General features: G+C 43.1%; 1 protein-coding gene across 1 annotated transcript; it reads left to right on the forward strand.

Moving 5' to 3' along the window:
* Positions 1-2,428: 2,428 nt before the first annotated feature.
* On the forward strand, positions 2,429-22,223 carry LOC311494575 (myosin-7B-like). The gene is made up of 37 exons (XM_084553673.1): positions 2,429-3,191; positions 3,302-3,405; positions 4,649-4,792; positions 4,889-5,045; positions 5,300-5,327; positions 7,885-7,978; positions 8,066-8,158; positions 8,301-8,364; positions 9,407-9,505; positions 10,778-10,881; positions 10,958-11,096; positions 11,522-11,640; positions 11,732-11,881; positions 12,383-12,553; positions 12,639-12,818; positions 13,249-13,381; positions 13,474-13,550; positions 14,024-14,111; positions 14,221-14,338; positions 14,422-14,545; positions 14,630-14,766; positions 15,798-15,968; positions 16,074-16,158; positions 16,597-16,839; positions 17,006-17,182; positions 17,699-17,844; positions 17,934-18,024; positions 18,117-18,274; positions 18,907-19,138; positions 19,374-19,500; positions 19,638-19,756; positions 19,949-20,145; positions 20,549-20,732; positions 20,818-20,983; positions 21,150-21,274; positions 21,349-21,464; positions 21,554-22,223. The coding sequence occupies exons 1-37, from the start codon at positions 3,092-3,094 to the stop codon at positions 21,768-21,770; spliced, it is 4,977 nt and encodes a 1,658-aa protein (XP_084409799.1). The 5' UTR covers positions 2,429-3,091; the 3' UTR covers positions 21,771-22,223.
* The last annotated feature ends 322 nt before the right edge of the window (positions 22,224-22,545 follow it).

Genomic DNA, 22,545 nt, shown 5'->3' on the forward strand with positions numbered 1-22,545 from the left:
AGCATAGATCTACTGGGCCAATCAGATCATGTAGGGGCGGGGCTTAGTGTGGTGATTGACAGGAGAGTAAAATGTCATCTGAGCAATAAAACGACTCATCAAAGGGTCTGTGCATTTTTCTTTTGGTATTTCATGTTTGCTTTTAAACCAGAAATGAAATGTGGAAGAACTGTAATCTGATTTTTATTTTTAAATCAAAAACTAAAAACAAAATAACAAAAAGAAAGAAAAGAAACCTTTCCTTTATTCTGTCTGGACTAAAGGTAAATTTATTTGTTTTGGATTTTTAGTTTTTGCTTTTTTAAGTTGAAAATCAAATAAACTCTTTTTATTTTAGAGTCTAAAGGCACATTTATTATTATTATTATTTAGATTTAAACAGACCAACAGAGTTTTGTTTTGCTGCGACACATTTTTAGTTAAATCTAATAATATAATATAAATAAATTTATTGTATAATAACAAGAAAAAGAAAAGTCACATGGACGTGTGCTGAAGGCCTCTGGAATAAAATAAAAGGACAAAATGCAAATTTACTTGTTTAGATTTTTTTTTTTTTAGTTTTGCTTTTTAAACTTTTTCTTTTAGAGTCTAAAACCAGAAAACCAGACGGAGCGTCTACAGTTCCTGCAGCGACAGAGTGATGAGGATAAAGGTCTACAGATACAGACAGCCTGGTGGATGGAAGAGACAAAGACAGACAGATGGACAGAGACAGGAGAGGACAGAGGAGGATGTGGATGCTCAGTTTCCAAACATAGACCTGGAGGCAGCGAGAGAAGAGAGGGATGAGGCTTTAGTTCTGCTTCATTTTGGTATTCCACCCTGACCACAGCAGGCCTTTTATGAACGTCCAGAGGCGCTGGGACGTCCAATCAGCTGTGGCCAAGGAGGTCACATGCTGCGGTGGGAGGTTATAAAGTGAGGCCATGCTCTGCTCGTTGACTTATTCTGTTCTCGTGGACATCCTCTCAAACTACGACGCAGATAAAACCTCAGAGAGCTTCAGAGCAGAGCCGCCCAGCACGGTGAGTACTCAGCCCGTCTTCACAGTGAGGCCTGAGCTTATGTGGCTATAATACTACAGTACCCATGAGCCTCAGCGGCTGTAGTTGGCGTATTAACACTTTAAACTCTTGCTGAACTCACGGCTTTCATTCTGTGTGATGAACGTTTAAATTTTTGGTTTCATGAAAGTTGAAGTTAATTTCCTAACTGTGTGCTACCAGGTTGGATGATTAAGTTGCCTTTGATTTGAGAAGCTTCCTGCTGAAGTTTGGAACAAAAAATAATAAATGATTAAATGGTTGAAAGTTTCTTAATTCATCTCCCAAATTTATCAATCAATAATTTCACCAAGGCTGGAACCAGATGAAGAGGAACCAACCTCCTGATCTCAGTGATGAAGCTAAGAACCAGTTCATTGATTAACTGCCTGATGCTGATTCAGTCCTCATACAACCTATAAATATAAATGTGACATTCTTTCACATCTACAATAATAATCATCCCGTGCAGACGTCTGTCAGGGTCGGGATCATAAATCTGATAACTGTTTGCAGCGTCCCAAAAAGCTATTTGAAAAAAAGAACCAACTGGACTTGTAGAGTTTCTAGAAGGTGTTTCATCCAGGTCTTCAGTTCTAAAGGCCTGATGGAGGGGGGAGGGGTTAAACTACTTACCTGAAGTTAAGAAAACATGATCAAACCGTTTCCTCCAACTCCAAATAAATAGCTGGTGGTTAACAGACCCTAGTTGTGCTAGTCTCAGATGGACACCACCAATGTTTTAGAACTGAAGACCTGGATGAAACGTCTTCTAGAAACTCCAGTCGTCTTTTGTTTCAGCTTAGATTTTTAGATGAATCATGACCTGGACTTGTTTTGTATAATTTTTTAAAAGACAAAACACGTATCAGTGAATCATTTACAGTAAGAACTATTAATAACTACCATCAAACTCATTAAGTGAATAACTCAATAAAAGTAAAGTTATGAGAAAGTCTAATTAACTAACCTGTTTCCTGTTAAATGATAACACTGATTAATCAAAAGTCTACAGGTGATTTTTAAGGTACAACAATGCTGCTTATTCAGATTAATTCAATTCAATGTCAGTTCAGTTATTTGTATAGCAAATAGTAGTTTCTATAGCACATTAATTATGATTTATTAATTTAAGTGTTAACTTAGCTCAAGAAATGTGAAGTGGGACAGCTAGCAACAAACTGGGAGGAAGGAGTAAGGCCACCACGTTAGCCGGCTGCTAGCACCTTAGATAGCACTTAGCCTTGCTTGGTAGCGTTACTTAACACAGTAGAGCAGATTTAGGTGGGCATGTTTCAACAACGAGGCTTTACTCGGTCCACACCAACACAACCTGGGGCTTTTTAAGATTGAATTATTTGTACATATTGTACTTTATATTCCAGATAATTAGGCTGCTGGATTGTTGTAACTTTCATCTCATTAGGATGAATGTTTCAGTCAGAAAGATGATGGAAGGGTTGTATTTATGGACCAGGATCGGTCCAGGCAGCATCAGCTCAGAAGTGGGGGGACAGTAATAAAGAGGGAGAGGCCTGAGCATTGTTGAAGGATGCCACTGAGCTAATGCAACAGCTGTTTGGTCTTTTCTCAAAGCCCAGAGTAATGCACAGAGGTAGCCTGGACCTACCGGCTTTACTTGAAGCTAAATAAAGACTTACAGAGCAGTAAAAGGGATGCACGATTGTTATGGATTAGGATTTGTGCATTTTTAATTATTCCTTTGATTAACACTTTACTACCGGTCACACTGGGCGACATGTTCCTTCATCACCATGAACACAAGCCACACATTCTCACCGGAGCTTCGTGTGGATTAATCCATCACTGAAAAACCAGCGCTCCACGGCCTCACTACAAACTTCTTATTTAAAGTCTTTTCCATAATCTCCACGTATCAAAAATTGACCCACATGCAAATAAACTTTTCTACAATATGTTGAGGACATTTCTTATCAACCTTTTAGTCGTGTTAATAGATCTTTTCCTAGCAGAAAGCTTTTACCGTCTGCTTTTCTAACCCTTCCTCATGTTCATGTGCTCAGATGTCTCGGTTCATGGACATGACAGAGTTTGGAGAATCCGGTCAGTACCTTCGCCTCACCAACTTGGAGCAGCTGGCTGCCAAGGCCCAGGCTTTTGATGGTAAACACTTCCACCCACACTCTCGACCTGTACGGGGCCTATGAGCCATATTAAATCTATGTCACAGATACGAGTATTAAATCTAAAGGCGTGTCGTCTGACTGCTCCAGGTACGAAGCGTGTCTGGATGCCTGACGAAGCTGAAGCGTACATCGAGGTGGAGATCAGAGAGCTGAACGGAGACAAGAGCACGGTGGAGACCAAGGACGGACGGGTGAGTCGGCTGAAGGCTTCCACCGAACCCTAAACCGGACAGATTAAACATAAAAATCTGGGTCTCTGGCTCGTTTTCTTATTTCATGTGTTCACTGTTTGTTAATCCCAACAAAAATAAACTGACACAAGGCAAGTGGACGACTTGAAGACATTATTAGCTTCTTTAGTTTTATGACTGGTGGGGAGTTGGATGAGTGAATCAAGTCGTCTTTGCTTCAGCTTTATTTTTTGGATTAACCAAGACCTGGATGACGGAGAATTACCGTCACAGTTTTCCTGTAGATGTATTTATACCACAGCCTGGTAAGAGTTAATTTAACCAACACTGATAATTAGAGATGTAAATAAATACATTCATTGAATTTGGAACAATTTAAACATTTCTGTTGATTTAGTTTTTCCCAAAAGGATCCTTCTTATGACATTTTTACTTTTACTTTTTGGTAGAAAACACAAACAAACAAAGATGGACTGAAAAACTAACGTCTGTGTCTCTGAACAGGTAAATATATATTTTATAGGTTATGACAGTTATTTAATTGTATCAGTGAAAACTGAGGACGACAAAAGACAATAATTAACAAGTGAACCTCTGCAACATTGGTTTGAATAGAAAAATAGAAAATATCTAAAAATTCCACTAATATGGAATAAATCATTTAGGCTTTAAGATGACATTTTAAGATTTTCAATAATTAGTTTAATTAAATGAGAAAAATTTGCAAAAATAAAAAGGTACAACAGATAGCATCATGCAATGTGTTAACGATTGAAGTAAATGAACCATATACATCTAAAGTGTTCCAACATGACTTTACTAATCTAAGATAATGTATAAAGTATGACGTAATTACAGGTTGCTCATAACATACATATTCCTACAAATATCAGTAACAAAATAAATGATATTCTCAATGTAACCTTTTCAAAAAAGATTTCCATGAAAAAAAAAAATAAAGTCCATTAAAGTGGCCATTATGGAAATGGCTGCCAAAAGCTACTGACTGCAGAGCCTGGATACATCCACCAGGGGGCGGAGGACAAGTCTCTAATAGTTTTTTTTTATTATTATTATTATGTGGGTGGGACAGAGGACTCAGAGACTCATGTATCAGATATATTTGGTGTTAACTGATGTGACTAGAACATTAAATCTGTGACAATCAAACACCGGTCACTGATTGGTCGAGTCAGTTTCTTTAGTCAACCGTAAGTCTGATTCAAACTGTTTTCCGTTTTAGTTTCTGATCGTGAAAGAAGATGACCTCCAGCCAATGAACCCTCCTAAGTTTGACATGATGGAGGACATGGCCATGTTGACTCATCTCAACGAAGCCTCTGTTCTCTTCAACCTGAGGAGGAGATACAGCATGTGGATGATCTACGTGAGTATCCACTCTAATGCACATTTATCTTTCCTCATTTCTTTTATTCTTTGTCAACTCTGTGTCAACTCTGTGTCAACTCTGTGTCCGGCTCAGACCTACTCTGGTCTGTTCTGTGTGACGGTCAACCCGTACAAATGGCTGCCGGTCTACTCTCCTGAGGTGGTGACTGCCTACAAGGGGCGGCGTCGTGCAGACACACCGCCACACATCTACGCCATCGCTGACAACGCCTACTCCGACCTGCTTCAGAGTGAGTCACCTTTGACCTCTGACCTCCATCAGTAAGTCAACCTCAGCTAGACAAACAGGTGAGCTACAGCTAGCTACGCAGATGAAGACATACCCGACCAATCAGGAAGAACCAGAGAATGTCAAAGTACATCAGAGAAGTTGGACTGATGATTATCTCATGTAGTTCCTCAGCTGTTGTAGTTTTCCAGGACACATGTCTATCACGCGGAGTTGGATTTCCTCTTTGACTTTTGGTTTAATTTTCCTCAACAGATCGTGAGAACCAGTCAATGCTCATCACGTAAGTCACAACATTTTTCACTGTAAATGTCTAATTTCTGCAATGACATCAGAAACACTAATGGAAATATGAATTGAATTAGGCATAAAACAACAAGCACCATGAACTAACAATAAAAAAACATGCAATTATTCTGGGGACGTCCTCTCAGAGTAGAGTTTCACACCTTGTGTAGTGATAGCCTGGAGGCAAGACCAACTTCCCCGGCCACAATGTTTTGTTGCAGAAACTTAGTCTGGAATATTTCAACTGGGATAGACAAAGTAGTTCATATCAGGACAAAATATGAGCTGTGGGCTCCTTTAACCCTGGATCCACAAAAATTAGTCAACTTGGTCGGTTGATGTGTCAAGGGCTGGATTTCATCATCATTCCATCTGTTATTCTTCAATAGCTTCATAAACTTCATACAAAGCATTCTTGACCAGACTGACTTCCCATGCCCAAGGTTTTTTTTTTTTTTTTTTAGTAGTAAAGTTTATCTGGAGTCTCTCTATTGGGAACTGATTCTGCTCCAGTAAAGATCTGCTTTGCCAAGCAGATTATTTGGGGGCGTGGCTTAATGTGGGGTGGTGGACAGAAGAGTAACAGTAGTCATAGACGTCATCACTGAATTAGGTTACAACTAAACGTCTGCTGGTGGAGAAGCCAGTTGAACCATCTCTTACTTTACATTATGCTGCTATGAGTCTAGGCTGCTGTGGGACTTCCCAGGATGCACAGAGCACCCATCCTCTACTTTCTTCTCCAGTATCTTATTCGCTAATATGGTACAGCATGTTACTAGCTACGCTTCACCTCTATGGTAGGACTATCCAGTCATGGATGATGGAGAGATGGAGAGTTACTAGACTCTGATTTTAATAAGAACGGAGTCTGACAGTGCCAGGCTATGAGAATGAAGTATCCTACATTTAAAGACCAGCTAGCATTTCCCACAGGTTCCCTGCTCAGCCAATAGATGTGACAAAGATAAAAACTAATTTTTCTAGACACCGGGGAGGTTTTTACAAATATAGATATTAACCTTTATGGACTAAAAACATCCATAGCTGCAGTATCAGCTCCACTAATACATGCGTCACCATGCCTTGTATGTAGGGCTGCAACTAACGATTATTTTAATAATCGATTAATCTGTCGATTATTTTTTCAATTAATCGATGAATCGGACAAAAAAAAGCATTAATTTCCAACCCTTTATTCAAAAACAGAGCTGACAGAGAAGAAAGTGCTAAACAGGTTGCTCCTTGAACATCTCTGAGCTGTTAAAGTAATCATTTAAAAAACAAAAACAAATGGACTAACACAAAGAACATACATGTCACTTTATGATGATGAAGCAGCAGAATCGGTAGTCTGCAGTTCGCCTCATAAGGATTGTTCGGCACGTTTCAGCTAATCAACGAAATCACTTCATTCAAGCTGTAACAGCCAGAGTATTACACGGAGCAGTACCAGTTTACGCCACACGGCGGCGCCTTTGTTTTCATCGCTTAGTTCAGCAGGTGTCGCTCTTGTTGCATCTGTCTCTCTTTTTGACTTCCTCCATCTCCGTAATGTGGACGCTGGTAAAGACTACAATCCACCAACGTTTTATTATCTGTTATTATAGTGTTCTGTAATGAGCTGTGAGACCTGCTTCATATGGTTCTGTTTAATAAATGTATTGAGCTGAAATCCCTCCACTTCGTCTCCTGCCTGCTACTTCATGTTGAAGCATACTACTAGCAAACGTGGCTAAGCTTCTCTCCAACTCCACCTTACAAAGCCAGCAATCATTAAACTTACATTTTGCCAATTTCCCAAGTTGACAACGAGGTTCGTGTGACAGGAGAAGTCTCGAATCCAAAAGGCATAAATACATATCGCTAACCAACATTACGTGATAAATAAAATCTCCCCGCTGCGCCTGCGCTGTACGACCGTACCATACCCGGTGCAGCAACACATTACAAACCAGGCTGAACACTGGATTCCACTTCCAGGTCTCATTTGTAATTTAAATTTCGGCGTACTGCACCTTGGATGACTTAGGTTGTACTGATTTCTCCGCCATGTTTTAGAACAACGTTAGGGTCTCTCCGATGGTCTTTCCTCTACGTCCGCTCCGCGCTCAACTCAACTTTTTTTTTCGTTTTATACTCAAACATCTCCGTGGCATAATAATCGTCGGACACAACGAATCGATAATGAAATTCGTTGCCAACTCTTTTATTAATCGAATTTTATCGATTTTATCGATTCATTGTTGCAGCCCTACTTGTATGCACACACATATACAAGAAACAAAGCTAAAACATTGCTGGCCACTTCATTAGGTACACTAGTGAACGCATTCTGATCCAATTCCTCCTTCATGACTGATCTAATGTTGAGCTGATGTTGAACCAGCATCAGAAAGGTGGTGATTCACCTGGATGATCATTGTGGAGGATGGAGTATGTGGTGCTGTTCAACTGAACTAAATTAAACACTAAAGAGTTTCTCTTATTTAGCTCTTTTGTACTTTGGTGTTTTTCTTTTTCTCCTAACATCTCAGTTTTGTCTTTGCCAGAGGTGAGTCCGGTGCAGGGAAAACCGTCAACACCAAGAGGGTGATACAGTACTTTGCCATCATCGCTGCACTGGGGGAAACCGTGAAAAAAGGAGTAAGCCTCATCAACAGCGCGTAGAAAGATAAAATAAGTAGTGATGTTAACGTCTATAACGTCTCCTCTCTCTCTCCGTGTCTTCAGGGCTCCCTAGAAGACCAGATCATTGAAGCCAATCCGGCCATGGAGGCCTTCGGCAACGCTAAAACCATCCGCAATGACAACTCCTCTCGCTTTGTGAGTTCAGTAAAGTTATTTTATTTGATGGCCAGTGGAGAAGGACGGAGGAGGACGGAGGAGGACGGAGGAGGACGGAGGAGGACGGAGGAGGACGTTTAGTGTAAAGTTTATGTGTTGACAGGTTCTTTCTTTGTTTCAGGGAAAATTCATCAGAATTCATTTTGGGACAACTGGGCGGCTAGCATCAGCCGACATCGAAATCTGTGAGTTTCACCATAAATGTTCTAATAGAGAATCAAGAGTAAAGTTGATTATCTCATGAAAAAGATGGACGTAAAGGTCTGGAATGGGTTGGGTCGGAGCTGGTTCTCGCCGTCAGAGTCTACCGTGAGAGGTTTGGAGAGGGTTGATGTGAGATGCATGAGGACAACAAGGGCTAGAAGGAGTACCGGGGCAAAGATCATCAAAGATTTAATCCATGCCAACCCCCCGTGGACGGTTGCCTCGTCCAATTAGTCATGTTACTTTTTTACAAAACATGTTAAGCTGCCACATGTCTTAGCTTGGCAAATTGTAGCACCAGAATGCATGATGGTAAGAACAGCAGCTGGTGGAGAGAGTGTGGCATTCTGGGAAAACCCCTCCAGAGGATTCAGGGTCTACATGAAGGTGCCTGGAGATGGATTTACCCCAAACCTAGTCTGAAAGCATGGAGGCTTTCATAGTGGGGCGTTAAACGCTGTTAAAATAGTCACAGCCAAGCAGAGTCAGCTCTATCAGAATCTGGGAACGTGACGTTTGGATTTCATTATGAGGCGTGTTTCAACCAATCAGAGACAAAAAATACCTTGGCATCAACTGGACAGTCCTCCAACCAATCAGAGATATTTAGTTGTAAACTAATCCAACTCCCCGTCTCTCAAATGACATGTATGATTACTGTTACCCTTCTGTCCATCACCACATTAAGCCCCGGCCCCAAACAATCTGATTGGCCGGGCAGATCTTTGCAGGAGCAGAATCAGTTCCAACAGAGAGGCTCCAGATAAACTTTGCTCCACAGAAAAATTGTGGACGGGGGAAGTTGGTCTGGTTGAATTATCATTTTACACTGCTGTATGCAGGTGGGTGTAATAAAATAAACGAGTTTTTCAACACATCATCTGACTAATGTTATTGGGGCGGCCGGGGAAAAAGAGGTAAACCTAGGCAGACGGAACCTCGAGCTTCTTTGAAAGTTCCTCTGCAATTATTCCAAGAACTAAAAGTTCTGACATGAACCACTTTCAATGTTTGCTTCGACAGATCTTCTGGAGAAGTCCAGAGTTGTGTTCCAGCAGCCGGGGGAGAGAAGCTACCACATCTACTACCAGATCCTGTCCAGTCACAAGCCAGAGCTACAAGGTAGCCCCGCCCACCACTGTGACTTGTCCAATCACAAGCCTGGATCAAACAACCACTGATGTTACAATAGTCTTCTATCTTCAGTCTCCAAGATGTCTACATCAAACATGTTAACGTCAATTAAACTTTTTTTTCCGTCATACGTGCAGCAACCTAAAATGTTTTCTATATTCTGGTTTAAAACACAGAACAATAAGAATCCTGGTTACTTATTCAAGTTACTGATTATTTTCCATTAAACAATCATATGATCAAATGCACAGCCTATGAGCCAAAACTCAAAACAGCTTAGAGCAGCAGACAGACAGACAGGTAGATCAGGCGTGTCTAACTCACCTTATTTGATGCTGAAGCTCTTTTATTTCTTCCTTTCTTGGAGGTGAACTGATTCATATCCATTCATGTAAGGTCCCTGTGAAGGTGATGCTAATTAGTTAGCTAACATTAGCTAAAGACAAGAAAACAAACAAAAACACTAAAGAGGCTTGAGTCTGACTTTCTCCAGAGTTTCATCTCCGTGTCTTCTGGTGAACGCACGTGACTGTTTCATTTAATTAATTGTCACCTGGCTTCACCTGGTTTACGGTCTACGGCTCCGCCCTAGAAGAACGTCCGTAGGGTTGACGTCATGACGCTGCGTTCAAGACAACTGGGAAATCCCTGCCTTCAACATTACAACGTTAGATAAAAGTCACAATAATAATAATAATAATAATAATAATAATAAACGTTATTTGTGATACATTTCAGTACACACTAATCAGCCACAACATTATGACCACTGACACGAGAAGTTAATAACATTTAAACCATCCTGTGACAGTTCAGTATTTTGCTGGGAAACTTCTGGACCTGGCATTCATTGGTGTGGATGTTACTTAGACATGTAGCACCCACCTAGACCAGACCAGGCACCCCCACCCCACCTAGACCAGACCAGGCACCCCCACCCCATAGCAATGACACTCCTTGATGGCAGCAGCCATCCCCAGCAGAATGCAGCCTGACACAGACACATACACAAACACACTTTAGGAACAACTGAAAAAAAAAACATGAAGAGCAGCACAAGGTGTTGACCTGGCCTCCAAATTCACTAGATCCCAAACTGATCAAGTATCTGTGGGATGATCCACAGAGGCCCCTCCCCTCAAAGCCCCCCATGTCCATTCTCTGATGAGTCACCACAAGGGAGACCTGCACAATATTCATAATGGTCAAAATATTAATCCTGATCGGTGTATAATATAATATAATATATTTGTGTTGCAGACATGCTGCTGGTGACCACCAACCCCTACGACTACCACTTCTGCTCTCAGGGTGTGACCACGGTGGAGGGCATCAACGACGGAGACGAGCTGAAACTCACGGATGTAAGATACACATCTTCAAGGCTGCACCACCCTCTGCTCCCTGATACAAACCCTGAACTGTGTGTTTGATGTGCAGCACGCCATGGACACTCTGGGCTTCACTCCAGAGGAGAAGTACAGCTGCTATAAGATTGTCGGAGCCATCATGCACTTCGGCAACATGAAGTTCAAGAAGAAACAGAGGGAGGAGCAGGCTGAGGCCGACGGCACAGAGAGTACGATGGGTTTGGACACCATATGATCGAAAACACATTTTATTTTGTGTCACGATAGAAAGAAAGAGAAAGACATAACTGATTACCAGATTACAAAATAGTGCCTTATTTGAATGAAAGCTGCTGAGCTGAGATGATTCTCTTGATTTCCCCAGTGTTCACTCATGGTATTGCAACTAAAAAGGCCTGTGTAGATCACTGTGGTACCAGTCAGAGCCCCTCCAGCTGTTAACAAGATCAGTGTTTTTCTTAGTTGCATTCCCCTCGATACACCTATGGGACCTCTGCAGAGGAGCAGGACTTGTGGTTAAAGATAGCGTATCCTCTATATTGTCATTTAGTTCCAATCATGCAATGGAGGTTGAGATGTTTTTTTTTTTGACAGACCTCTGAGATAAAGAGATGTATGTGTTGTGTGTGTTGAGGTGTGGATAAGGCAGCATACCTGATGGGCATCAGCTCCGCCGACCTGCTGAAAGGCCTTCTGAACCCCAGAGTCAAAGTCGGAAATGAGTTTATAGTTAAAGGACAGACTGTTGAACAGGTAATCAATCGATCAACCAATCGTTTCATAACAGTCTTCTGTGTTGACTACATCCTTGCAGCCAGTATCAGGTCCTTTTTTATTTGTGCAGGTCAACTACTCAGTGGCGGCTCTGGCCAAAGCCACATACGACCGTATGTTTAGGTGGCTGGTGAGTCGGATCAACGTGTCTTTGTACACCGCTTTGCCTCGTCAGTACTTCATTGGAGTCCTCGACATTGCCGGCTTCGAGATCTTTGAGGTAAACAGGAGATGAAATAGTCTGGAGCACCCAGACTCAGTTCATGTCAAAATCAGAGTACGGGAATTAACACCAGCCTGGATCAGTTTTATGATAGGACAGGAATTAATAGCGACTTCAGTTACCAGATGAGCATCAGAAATGAATGAACACTAGCTTGAAGTATTTGCTTTTGGAGTCTTCCAGGAAAGTGCACTAACATGACCTCGTTAGGAATAAACCTGGATGAGCTATTAGCTTAGGAGTTAACATTAGTTAAAAACCTGATGAGCAGTTATCACAGAGCAGAGCATGCCTGTGAATGTTGAACTTTGAAGTAAATGAACAGGAGCCTGGATCAGCTTTATAAATTAGACTGGAATATTTGAACTTACGGCAATAATTTTGACCTTGTTATATTGGACAGAAGTTCTTATTTGTCAAACCAAAGACAAATGAATGTAATAATTTACCAATGACTGCAGTCCTGTTTACAAAAAGCTGTTTGTCTTCTCTCTGCAGTTCAATAACTTTGAGCAGCTGTGCATCAACTTCACCAACGAGAAGCTGCAGCAGTATTTCAACCACCACATGTTCATCCTGGAGCAGGAGGAGTACAAGACCGAAGGGATAGAGTGGACCTTCATAGACTTCGGCCTGGACTTGCAGGCCTGCATCGACCTCATAGAGAAGGTGTGTTAGTAGTTGTAGGACAACCTCAAAGATTCAGATGAATTCAGTGTAAATACAACAACTTAACCAACGCCTCTGTGTCCAGCCGATGGGTATTCTGTCCATCATGGAGGAGGAGTGCATGTTCCCCAAGGCCACGGACCACAGCTTTAAAACCAAACTCTACGACAACCATCTGGGGAAGTCACCCAACTTCCAGCGGCCACGGCTCGACAAGAAGCGAAAATACGAGACGCACTTCGAGGTGGTTCACTACGCTGGAGTGGTGGGTATCAATTCATGTTGTTCCTCTGCTGCTCATGTTTGAGTTGGGACTGTCCAATACGTATACACATGATGTGAATGTTAATTCCAAGATATGGGTTGGTTCACTTTATTAAGTAAAGGTAATTATCCTAACGATATAAACATGGACATTATTTTCTTCTGTATTATGTCTTTAAGTCATATTTGTAAAATTTTATAAAAATCCACATGGGACCATGATCCTATTCTTCTGGTTCACTGAAAAAAAAATAAAGGAAGCCCGAGAATGGAGCATTGGGGAACGCCACATCATTTCTGTGCGCTGATTGACATCAAGCAGGATTTATCTTGTAAAATAAGAGTTAAATATAAAAGGTTTCTCTGTTTAGAGCCCAATCTATCCAGATGTTTGAGTCGTATCATAATCATAGTTCTGTTATTTGCTGTAGGTGCCGTACAACATCATCGGCTGGCTGGACAAGAACAGAGATCCTCTGAATGAGACGGTGGTGGTCCTCTTCCAGAAATCCTCCAACAAACTGATCTCTGGACTTTTTGAGAACTACATCAGCTCTGAGATGGGTAATTTAAAAAATAAATAAAAAAACTCATTGATGTTACTTTATCGGCTCAACTTTTACATTTTCAACTTTCTGTTTGCGATGTCATTTTAGCAAGTGATCCGAAGGCTGAGACCAAACACAGGAAGAGGAAAGCTGCTTCTTTCCAGACAGTGTCGCAGTTGCACAAGGTGATTTAGATTCTGCAGCACAAAAAGGATCAGTAAAACTCTTCATACATGTGTAGTGATGGCTGGATGAACTCGGAGAAGAAAAGCGGAGGAAGAGAGTCTGAGTTATTTTGACATGTTGGTCAGATGCTGATGTTTGGGCTCATTAGTTTAAATTACTCAATAGATTAAAATATTTAGGGTTCTTCTTCTTCTTCTCTTTTGACACTACAGTGTATATTACTGCCCTCTGCAGGCTAAAATTATTTACTACAACTACACTTTAGATTCTGCTTGCTTTCCACATTTGATCACTTACTCATTCATCAAACTACAATTTGTGCTGAGGTCATAATAACTTAATAAAAAATAAAAAATAAATTGATGCATTAACTTTGACAGCCCTCTTTAAATGTACTAAAAAACTCAACGCTGCCCTCTACTGGAGGTTATATTCACTTTAGACTCTCTGTTAACTCTTTGTTTGATTACAGGAAAATCTTAATAAGCTGATGGCGAACCTGCGCAGCACTCAGCCTCACTTTGTTCGGTGCATAATCCCTAACGAGACCAAGAACCCAGGTATGAACGAGGCCTGAAAGAGAATGAGAAAGAAAAGAAAGAAATAAAAGAAGGACTGCAGACGTGAAATGTCTCAGGTTTTTTTTTTTTTTTTTTTTTTTTTTTTCAGGTGTGATGGATCCCTTCCTGGTCCTCCACCAGCTCAGGTGTAATGGAGTCCTGGAGGGGATCAGGATTTGCAGGAAGGGCTTTCCAAACCGCATCCTGTACGCTGAGTTCAAACAGCGGTGAGTCCTAAACCTGTAGACCGAATAAAGTCAGGGTCAGCTTCCAGGTCCCTGCTCTTCAGTAATCAGTGTTTCTTTCTCAGTTATCGCATCTTGAATCCTTCTGCGATCCCAGAGGACTCGTTTGTGGACAGCAGGAAGGCCGTGGAGAAGCTGCTGGGCTCTCTCGACATCGACCACACCCAGTACAAGTTTGGACAGACCAAAGTACGACAGACTCCCGTTAAATCTGCCGCTGACACCACTTCCTCCTGATGACTAACACGACCCTCTCCTTTTCTTCTTCTTCAGGTGTTTTTTAAGGCTGGTCTGCTGGGACAGCTGGAGGACATGAGGGACAGCCGTCTGTCCCAGATCCTCACCACCGTTCAGGCCATGTCCAGAGGGAAGCTGATGAGGATGGAACGACAAAAGATGATGCAGCACAGGTCAGAACAACAACAGATGAATAATTATGAACCATGAGGAGAGACTTCCTGTTATCATCCCCTTTATCCGCACTAACTCAACTCTTCATTATTATATTATTATACTCTTTCCCACATTATTTCTAACTAAAACTAAAAACTGAAATGGCTGAGAGTTGGTTGATCAATTTAAGGGCCGTTGGTTTAATGACTGTTTTTAGGACATAAAAGTTGGTCGAAGAAGAATAAAGACGACAAACATGTTGGAATGGGAATTTAGAACAAACTACAAAATATTCTCAACATAGTAATAACTGCAGTGCTCTGGAGGAGTAGTTTGGGGGTTTGGAGTTTGCTCATGACACCTCAGCCATGGACATGGGAGGAGGAGAGGACGCAAATCTGTGTCCTTGTGTTCCCAAAGCTGCAACTCCATGCCTCCCTCCAACCAAAGAATAAATGAAAGAGGGATTTGGACCTGAGGATGATTGGAATGATGTTCAGGAAGGTCAGGAGAAAACAACCAAATTATGATCCTGCAGAAATCTGGTGCTGGAGGAATTTAGTTAATTTCTGTCTGTACAACAAATGACAGGATGGATATGGGATCAGTGATCACTTGGACAAACTCACATTTTGGTATAAAAATCCCATGTTGCTACTGAATGACTACATGCTCTATGAGGGTACGTCTTCTTCTGCGCTCAACATCAACAAACCAACTTCTATAATCAGCAGACAGAAACGATTCATGACTAAAAACATAAAAACATTTGGACATAAACACAACTAATGTCAACAACAGTCTTTTAAAATGTCCAGTCTTTTCCAGATCTGATACTTCCCTACAGTTAGGCCTGAGTATGGACTGACCGGTATCTAGTATCTCTTCATTAAAGGCATTAGGTTAGGAGAAGCTTTCCACTTAAATAATGATAATTAATAAATTACATGTTTGGAAGGAGGGAGATCTGAAGAGGAGTCCGCTGGATGGTAAAGGTTTTTCTGGGCCTTAAAGACACCGGTGTGGTTTTAAATTCTTCTTCTTCCAGAGACGCTGTGACCGTGATCCAGTTCAACCTCAGGGCCTTCTTCTCGGTGAGGACTTGGCCGTGGATGATGTTGTTCTACAAGCTCCGCCCACTGCTGCGAAGCGCCCAGGTGGAGAAAGAACTGGCCGTCCTGAACGAAGACTTCAGCAAACTGAAAGAGGCCTACGACAGGTGTCCTCACCGTCTGTGTTTCATTCAGGGTCTCACTTTAAAGACATTCAGGTGTTAAGTTTGATCTCCTGCTGTGATGTGGGGTTTTATTTTTTTCTCTGTCAGGTCGGAGGGGAAGAGGAAGGAAGCGGAGGAGCGGCAGGTGGTTCTGGTTCAGGAGAAAAATGACCTGGCTCTGCAGCTCCAAGCAGTAAGTCACCCCGAGATCCAGAGGAACCAGAGTCGGAGTTAGATTTTACTCTGACATAAAAAAAAATATATTTGAGATGAAGGATCATTTCTGAAGATACCTAAACTGGTAAACTAGACTTGTTTTATTCTGGATCTTAACATCTGGAGGTAACTTGTATGCACTTGTTGCAGCCAGGTATCTCAGAATGCATTTCAACTGCTGCTGTCCTTTGTCTTCTCGTCTTCCAGAGTCTATACTTCAGAATCAGACGTGTCAAATTAGATTTACTCCAAAGTTTGTGTACTTGATGTTAGAGTCATTTTATCAGGTGGCCTATAGGTGGTGCTATTGTGCAAGTATTTGATGCATTCATCCATGACATTTTGAACTGTCTTCCCACAGTCTAAGGGTTAAAGTCAGTAACGTACATTGTGCTTCGTCCATCTTGATTATCAGGAGCAGGACAACCTGACGGACGCAGAGGACCGCTGCAACCAGCTGATTCAGTCCAAAATCTCCCTGGAGTCGAAGCTGAAGGAGACGCACGAGCGTCTGGAGGACGAGGAGGAGGTGAGCGCCACGCTGACGTCCAAGAAGAGGCAGCTGGAGGACGAGGTGGTGTCCCTGAAGAGAGACGTGGACGACCTGGAAATGACTCTGGCTAAAGTGGAGAAGGACCGACACGGGGTCGAGAACAAGGTGAGCAAGACTAATATTAGCTCAAGACTCTTTCTCCTTTTAGACTTTTTTGTTTTTGGTTCATTTCTTGGTTTAAAAGGAAACTTGATACACAAAAGAAGGCACAGACCCTCACGGCCGGTTTCCTTCACAGACACAATAATCTCTCGTCTTTCTTTGCGTCCAGGTGAAGAATTTGTCCCACGAGATGTGTGTTTTGGATGAATCCATCTCGTCTCTGACCCGAGAGAAAGCCGCCCTGCAGGAAGCTCACCAGCAGGTGCTCAACGACCTCCGGACACAGGAGGACAAGGTCAACATGTTGGCGAAGGCAAAAGCTCGACTGGAGCAGCAAGTGGACAACGTAAGGAAAGATCTGCTTCAGCTGTAGTCACAGACTGAGAAGACGGTCCCCTGTAATCTTTCTACCTTCATGGAGTCACGCTAGCACATCTAACTGATCTAAACAGCAACCTGACAAACACCAGAACCTCCTCAATGAACACAGAACATCACTGCAACAAGTGAAAGAACTCGTACATCTTCATTTGTGGTTTCGATTAAGGCTTAAGGTTTCTGTCCTCCAGTGTCAGGCACCTAGACCTTCAATGACCTCCAGCCTCATTAAAACACGTCTTAATACGGTCGTTATGACTCCACTGCTATAGAAACCATCAACATCATACGGATACACAATAAAACAGGACGTAGCATGGTAGACAGGTATCTCATATAGAGAGATGTCATTACTAAAGAAAGAAACTCACCACAGATGAGAGACAGACATATTAAAATGTAAGTCAGTGGTTTTGATAAAGTTTAGTCCAGCAGAGAAGGATTTACTGGACCTGATGACCCACTACGGATGTCCTCCCTGTAGGTGGAAGGTTCCCTGGAGCAGGAGAAGAAGGTGCGAATCGATCTGGAGCGAACCAAGAGGAAGCTGGAGGGTGATCTGAAGCTGTCCATGGACTCAGTGAGGGACCTGGAGAACCAGAAGGAGGAGCTGGAGGAGAGACTGAAAAAGTAGGGAAATATATATCCAGAGCTTTCATTTGACTTTTAAGCTCAAATCAGGAACAAAAACAACAAACACTTAATGTCTCTCTCCAAAGAAAAGACTTTGAGCTCAATCAGCTTCAATCCAAGATGGAGGATGAGCAGAATGTGGTCGGTCAGCTGCAGAAGAAGATCAAAGAGCTTCAGGTTGGTCCATGACGGAACACGATGGTTCAGCTTCCTCCTCTTCGTCCTCATTGCTGCCGCTGCTCTGAAACTCGTTGTACTTGGTCTCTCAGACTCGTATCGAGGAGCTAGAGGAGGCTCTGGATGCGGAGCGAGTGTGGCGCTCCAAGGCCGAGCGTCAGAGGAACGACATCGCCAGGGAGCTGGAGGAGCTGGGGGAGAAGCTGGAGGAGGCCGGCGGAGCCTCGGCGGCTCAGATCGCTCTCAACAGGTTAGTGACCTTATTAATAATATTAATAATAATCTGTGTTAATGATGGATCAGCTGTGAAAGAGTTAGAAGTGGAGGAATCATTCATGTTCATGTGGGTTGTGCTAGTATGGAACAAAGTAGTTCCAGGGAAATAAGAAACTCCTGGAAGCTTCTCCAGAACCACAACACTAATCATTTGAAATGTTTCCATCTATGATACAGACCTTTCATCAGCATCCATCCTGATCTGGTCTCTAGTGTCCAGGTTAAACAGGTCCAGGTGTGAACACTGATCTGGTCTCTAGAGTCCGGGTGTGAACACTGATCTGGTCTCTAGAGTCCAGGTTAGACAGGTCCAGGTGTGAACACTGATCTGGTCTCTAGTGTCCAGGTTAAACAGGTCCAGGTGTGAACACTGATCTGGTGTCAGTCCACATGTGGAGGTGGTCTGGGACACATGTGACCTCCTTCCTTTGTTAGTGTGAACACACAATGAGTCCTGGGTCACATTAAAGACCAGCTACTCAACAGGGCTGATCTGAGGAAGAGGAGTTTAACTCATTCATTCAACCACTAGTAGAAATGATCACATGACTCAGTGATGTCTGTTCATTAGTAATCAGATCTCGTATCAACCTTCATCTTTAACAGGAAGCGTGAGGCGGACTTCCTGAAGATGCGACGTGAGCTGGAGGAGGCGGGGCTTCACCACGAGGCGACGGCCGCCACTCTGAGGAAGAAGCACCTGGACACGGTGACGGAGCTGAGCGAGCAGATCGACGCTCTGCAGAGAGCCAAGCAGAAACTAGAGAAGGAGAAGGCCGAGTTCAGGCTGGAGGCCGACGACCTGGCCGCCAACGTGGAGCAGCTTTCAAGAGCCAAGGTAAGGACCAATCGGAGACTGTGTGGGTGGAGCCTGCAGCCTGGGCCTGTTTAACCTGGACTCTAGAGACCAGATCAGTGTTCACACCTGGACCTGTTTAACCTGGACTCTAGAGACCAGATAGGTTAGGATGGATGTCAGTGTGAGGTCTGAACGGGGTCTGTGATCAGATCTGAACAGGTGTGAATCTAATCTGTACAAGTCAACCATTACAGGTGCTTGTGTGTGTTTGTAGGGATCTGTGGAAAAGATGTGCAGGGCTTATGAGGACCAGCTGAATGAGAGCAGGAGCAGAGCTGATGAGCTGCAGAGACAACTGACCGAAGTATCTGCTCAGAAAGCACGAGCCGTCACCGAGACCGGTACAACACAAACAACACAAACACACACTCTAACCATTATCAAACCAAATCTACAAAATACAATGAATGTTTAATGAATCTATAATGTCTAAGACACAGGAAGCTTTTCTCACCCGACTCTTCTTCTGCTCTTTCAGCCGAGTACAGTCGTCGTCTGGAGGAACGGGACGCTATGATTGGTCAGCTGCAGCGCTCCAAGGCCGGGGTTTGCCAAAGCTCTGAGGATCTGAAGAGGCAGCTGGAGGAGGAGAGCAAAGTAACACAAGCCTCCTACTTTAACGTCCCACAGCATAGACACACACATTAGCTGGGAGGCTAGGAAGAGCTTCAAACATGTGCACTACACAGCCCTGCCTGATTCTCTGACTGATTTCTAACCTTTAGTTATTTTTTTTAGCATTGGTGTTTCTGACTATTGTCCAGGAAGTAAAGACGTCTTGTGTTTCAGGCTCGCGTAGCGCTGGCTCACACGGTGCAGGCGTCCCGTCACGACTGCAGCCTTCTCAGAGAGCAGCTGGAGGAGGAGCAGGAGGCCAAGGCTGAACTGCAGAGGGCGCTGTCCAAAGCCAACAGTCAGCTGGTCCAGTGGAGAGCCAAGTACGAGACTGAGGCCGTGCTGAGAATAGAGGAGCTGGAAGATGCAAAGTAAGACTCCACGGCTACTGGTGCTGAGAAACACTGTGACTGTAATGAACACGTTAATAACACGTTAACGCCACTAACCTTTGTTGTTGTTAGTATGACCGTCATTAGTTTGGGAAATCAGGAAGTTGTTCAAGCAGCTATAATGCTGAGGAAAGCAAGAAGAATCTGAAGTGTGTAGCAGCAGATTTTTAAGAACTTTGAACTTATCAACAGCGGCTACAGACAGATGACGGCTTTCTGGACAAAAATATAACATACACAAAATCCAACAACAAGAACTGTGCAGATAAAACTAAGTGTAGGTCACTGATTCACCTCATAGGAATCTAAAACCGTCCTTTTAGAAGCAGCTGCTACAAACATAAACTGATCTGAAGCGTCTTTTCATTTTGTTGTTTTTTAGGAAGAAGTTGGTCGTTAAACTGCAGACTGCTGAAGAAGCTGCGGAGGCAGCTCAGGCCAAATCCTCCTCCCTGGAGAAAACCAAACAGCGTCTGCAGACAGAGATCGAGGACCTGGTGGTGGAGCTAGAGCGGTCCAACGCCGCCGTTATAGCTCTGGACAAGAAGCAACGCAACTTTGACAAGGTCAGCAGCGTAGGACACACTGTAGGCTTCAACACTCACCCCCGGTTAAAGCTCACACACCGGTTTGTGTGTCGGTTTGATTCAGCTGCTGAGCGACTGGAAGCTGAAGTTCGAGGAGAGTCAGACGGACCTGGAGGCGTCGCAGAAAGAGTCTCGCAGTCTGAGCACGGAGCTCTTCAAGCTGAAGAACTCCTACGAAGAAGCTCTGGACCATCTGGAGACGGTTAAACGAGAAAACAAGAACCTGCAAGGTACAACAAGTTGGGATAGCCGATTAAGAGTTAGACTTTTTTGCAGTGTAATTTACAAGTTTAATGAAATAATCTGTGATCTAAGCAGGCTCCTTTAACTGTATGTCATCAGTTGTTTGTCCACTGTCCACTCTCTTACGGACACATTGATTGTGTTTGACTCCAGAGGAGATCCTGGACCTGACAGATCAGCTCAGTCAGGAAGGGAAGACCATCCACGAGCTGGAGAGGATGAAGAAGATCCTCCACGTGGAGAAGAGCGACATCAGAGCCACTCTGGAGGAAGTAGAAGTGAGTAGATACCCGCCGTAGATCAGCTGACGTCTGAACTGAACCGCTGTAACCACTAACTCTCCACCCAACAGGGCACCTTGGAGCACGAGGAGGGTAAGACCTTGAGATTTCAGATGGAGCTGCAGCAGATTAGGACCGAGATCGACCGCAAGATTGCAGAGAAAGACGAAGAGCTCGACAACCTCAGGTGAGCCAGTGAGAGGAAAGAATGAATAAAAACAAGTAAATCCAAAGTTTAGATTCAGATTCAGTTGTAATTACGGCGGCGTCCACTAGGCGGAACAACCAGCGCTCCCTGGAGACGATGCAGGCCAGTCTGGAGGCGGAGGTCCGTGGTCGCAGCGAGGCAGTTCGTCAGAGGAAGAAGATGGAGTCCGACCTGAACGAGATGGAGGTTCAGCTGGGTCATGCCAAGAAGCAGGCGGCCGAGAGCCAGAGGAGCATCAGACTCCTCCAGATACAGGTATTCCCACCTGGTCTAGATTCTCTCTAGAAAAACCTGCAAAAGAAAAAGATGCAACTGAGTGCGTTTCAGTCCTTTACCGTTATGTGAATGTTAGCTGGTCTAGTCGGTGACATTAAACCTCTGTAGAAGAAGTTAACACCAGTGAAGATGCATGATGGACCAAGGTGTGAACTAAAGAGGATCTGAGAGAAGTTCCTGGGAAGCTCAACTAAAACTTCTACATTAATGTGAATTCAGCCTCAAGATGCCAGAAACCTTGGAAGATGTTCTTGTTAGCACGTTAGCATAAAACACTTTGATAAGTCCGTTGGTTTTGGAGGTTTTTCTGCCCCCTAGTGGACCATGGACCATGGATCAGAGGCTGACTCCTCCTACAAACAGCTAGCAACCTGGGAGGACACCCACCTGTCAATCAAAACAGCCACGCCCCTTAATTCTTCAGGACTTTAAACCTTTTTATCAGTCAAACAAGTGGCCCCATTACATAATACACATAATAAACATAAACATAATTATTAATTTTTCCCCATTTTACACTTTTTAATCCTTATTATGTAAGACAATTATAGTTTTACACAATATTGCAGAAATAAATAAATAAACTCTGCACTTGAGTAACATTGCACCACATTTCAAAGTTCATCTGTTGTTTTTAACATTAGCCTCAGGATCTAGCTTAGCGGCTGAAGATGTGTTGGTTTTGCCTCAGATTTTTTCACTGGGAAACTATAGGCTAATAGAGTTAGCACTTGTGGAACTTTTTATTTTCAACAATAAAAGTTCCAGCTCTTTCACCACTCAG

The sequence above is a fragment of the Chelon labrosus genome (genome assembly GCF_963514085.1).
Source record: "Chelon labrosus genome assembly, chromosome: 10".
Taxonomy (NCBI): Eukaryota; Metazoa; Chordata; class Actinopteri; order Mugiliformes; family Mugilidae; genus Chelon; species Chelon labrosus.

Coding starts and splice junctions, on each gene's coding strand:
- LOC311494575 (XM_084553673.1), top strand. CDS start 3,092: ATGTCTCGGTTCATGGACATGACAGAGTTTGGAGAATCCGGTCAGTAC. Junction 10,882..10,957: donor ACGAGCTGAAACTCACGGAT/GTAAGATACACA, acceptor TTTGATGTGCAG/CACGCCATGGACACTCTGGG. Junction 11,882..12,382: donor CCGGCTTCGAGATCTTTGAG/GTAAACAGGAGA, acceptor TTCTCTCTGCAG/TTCAATAACTTTGAGCAGCT.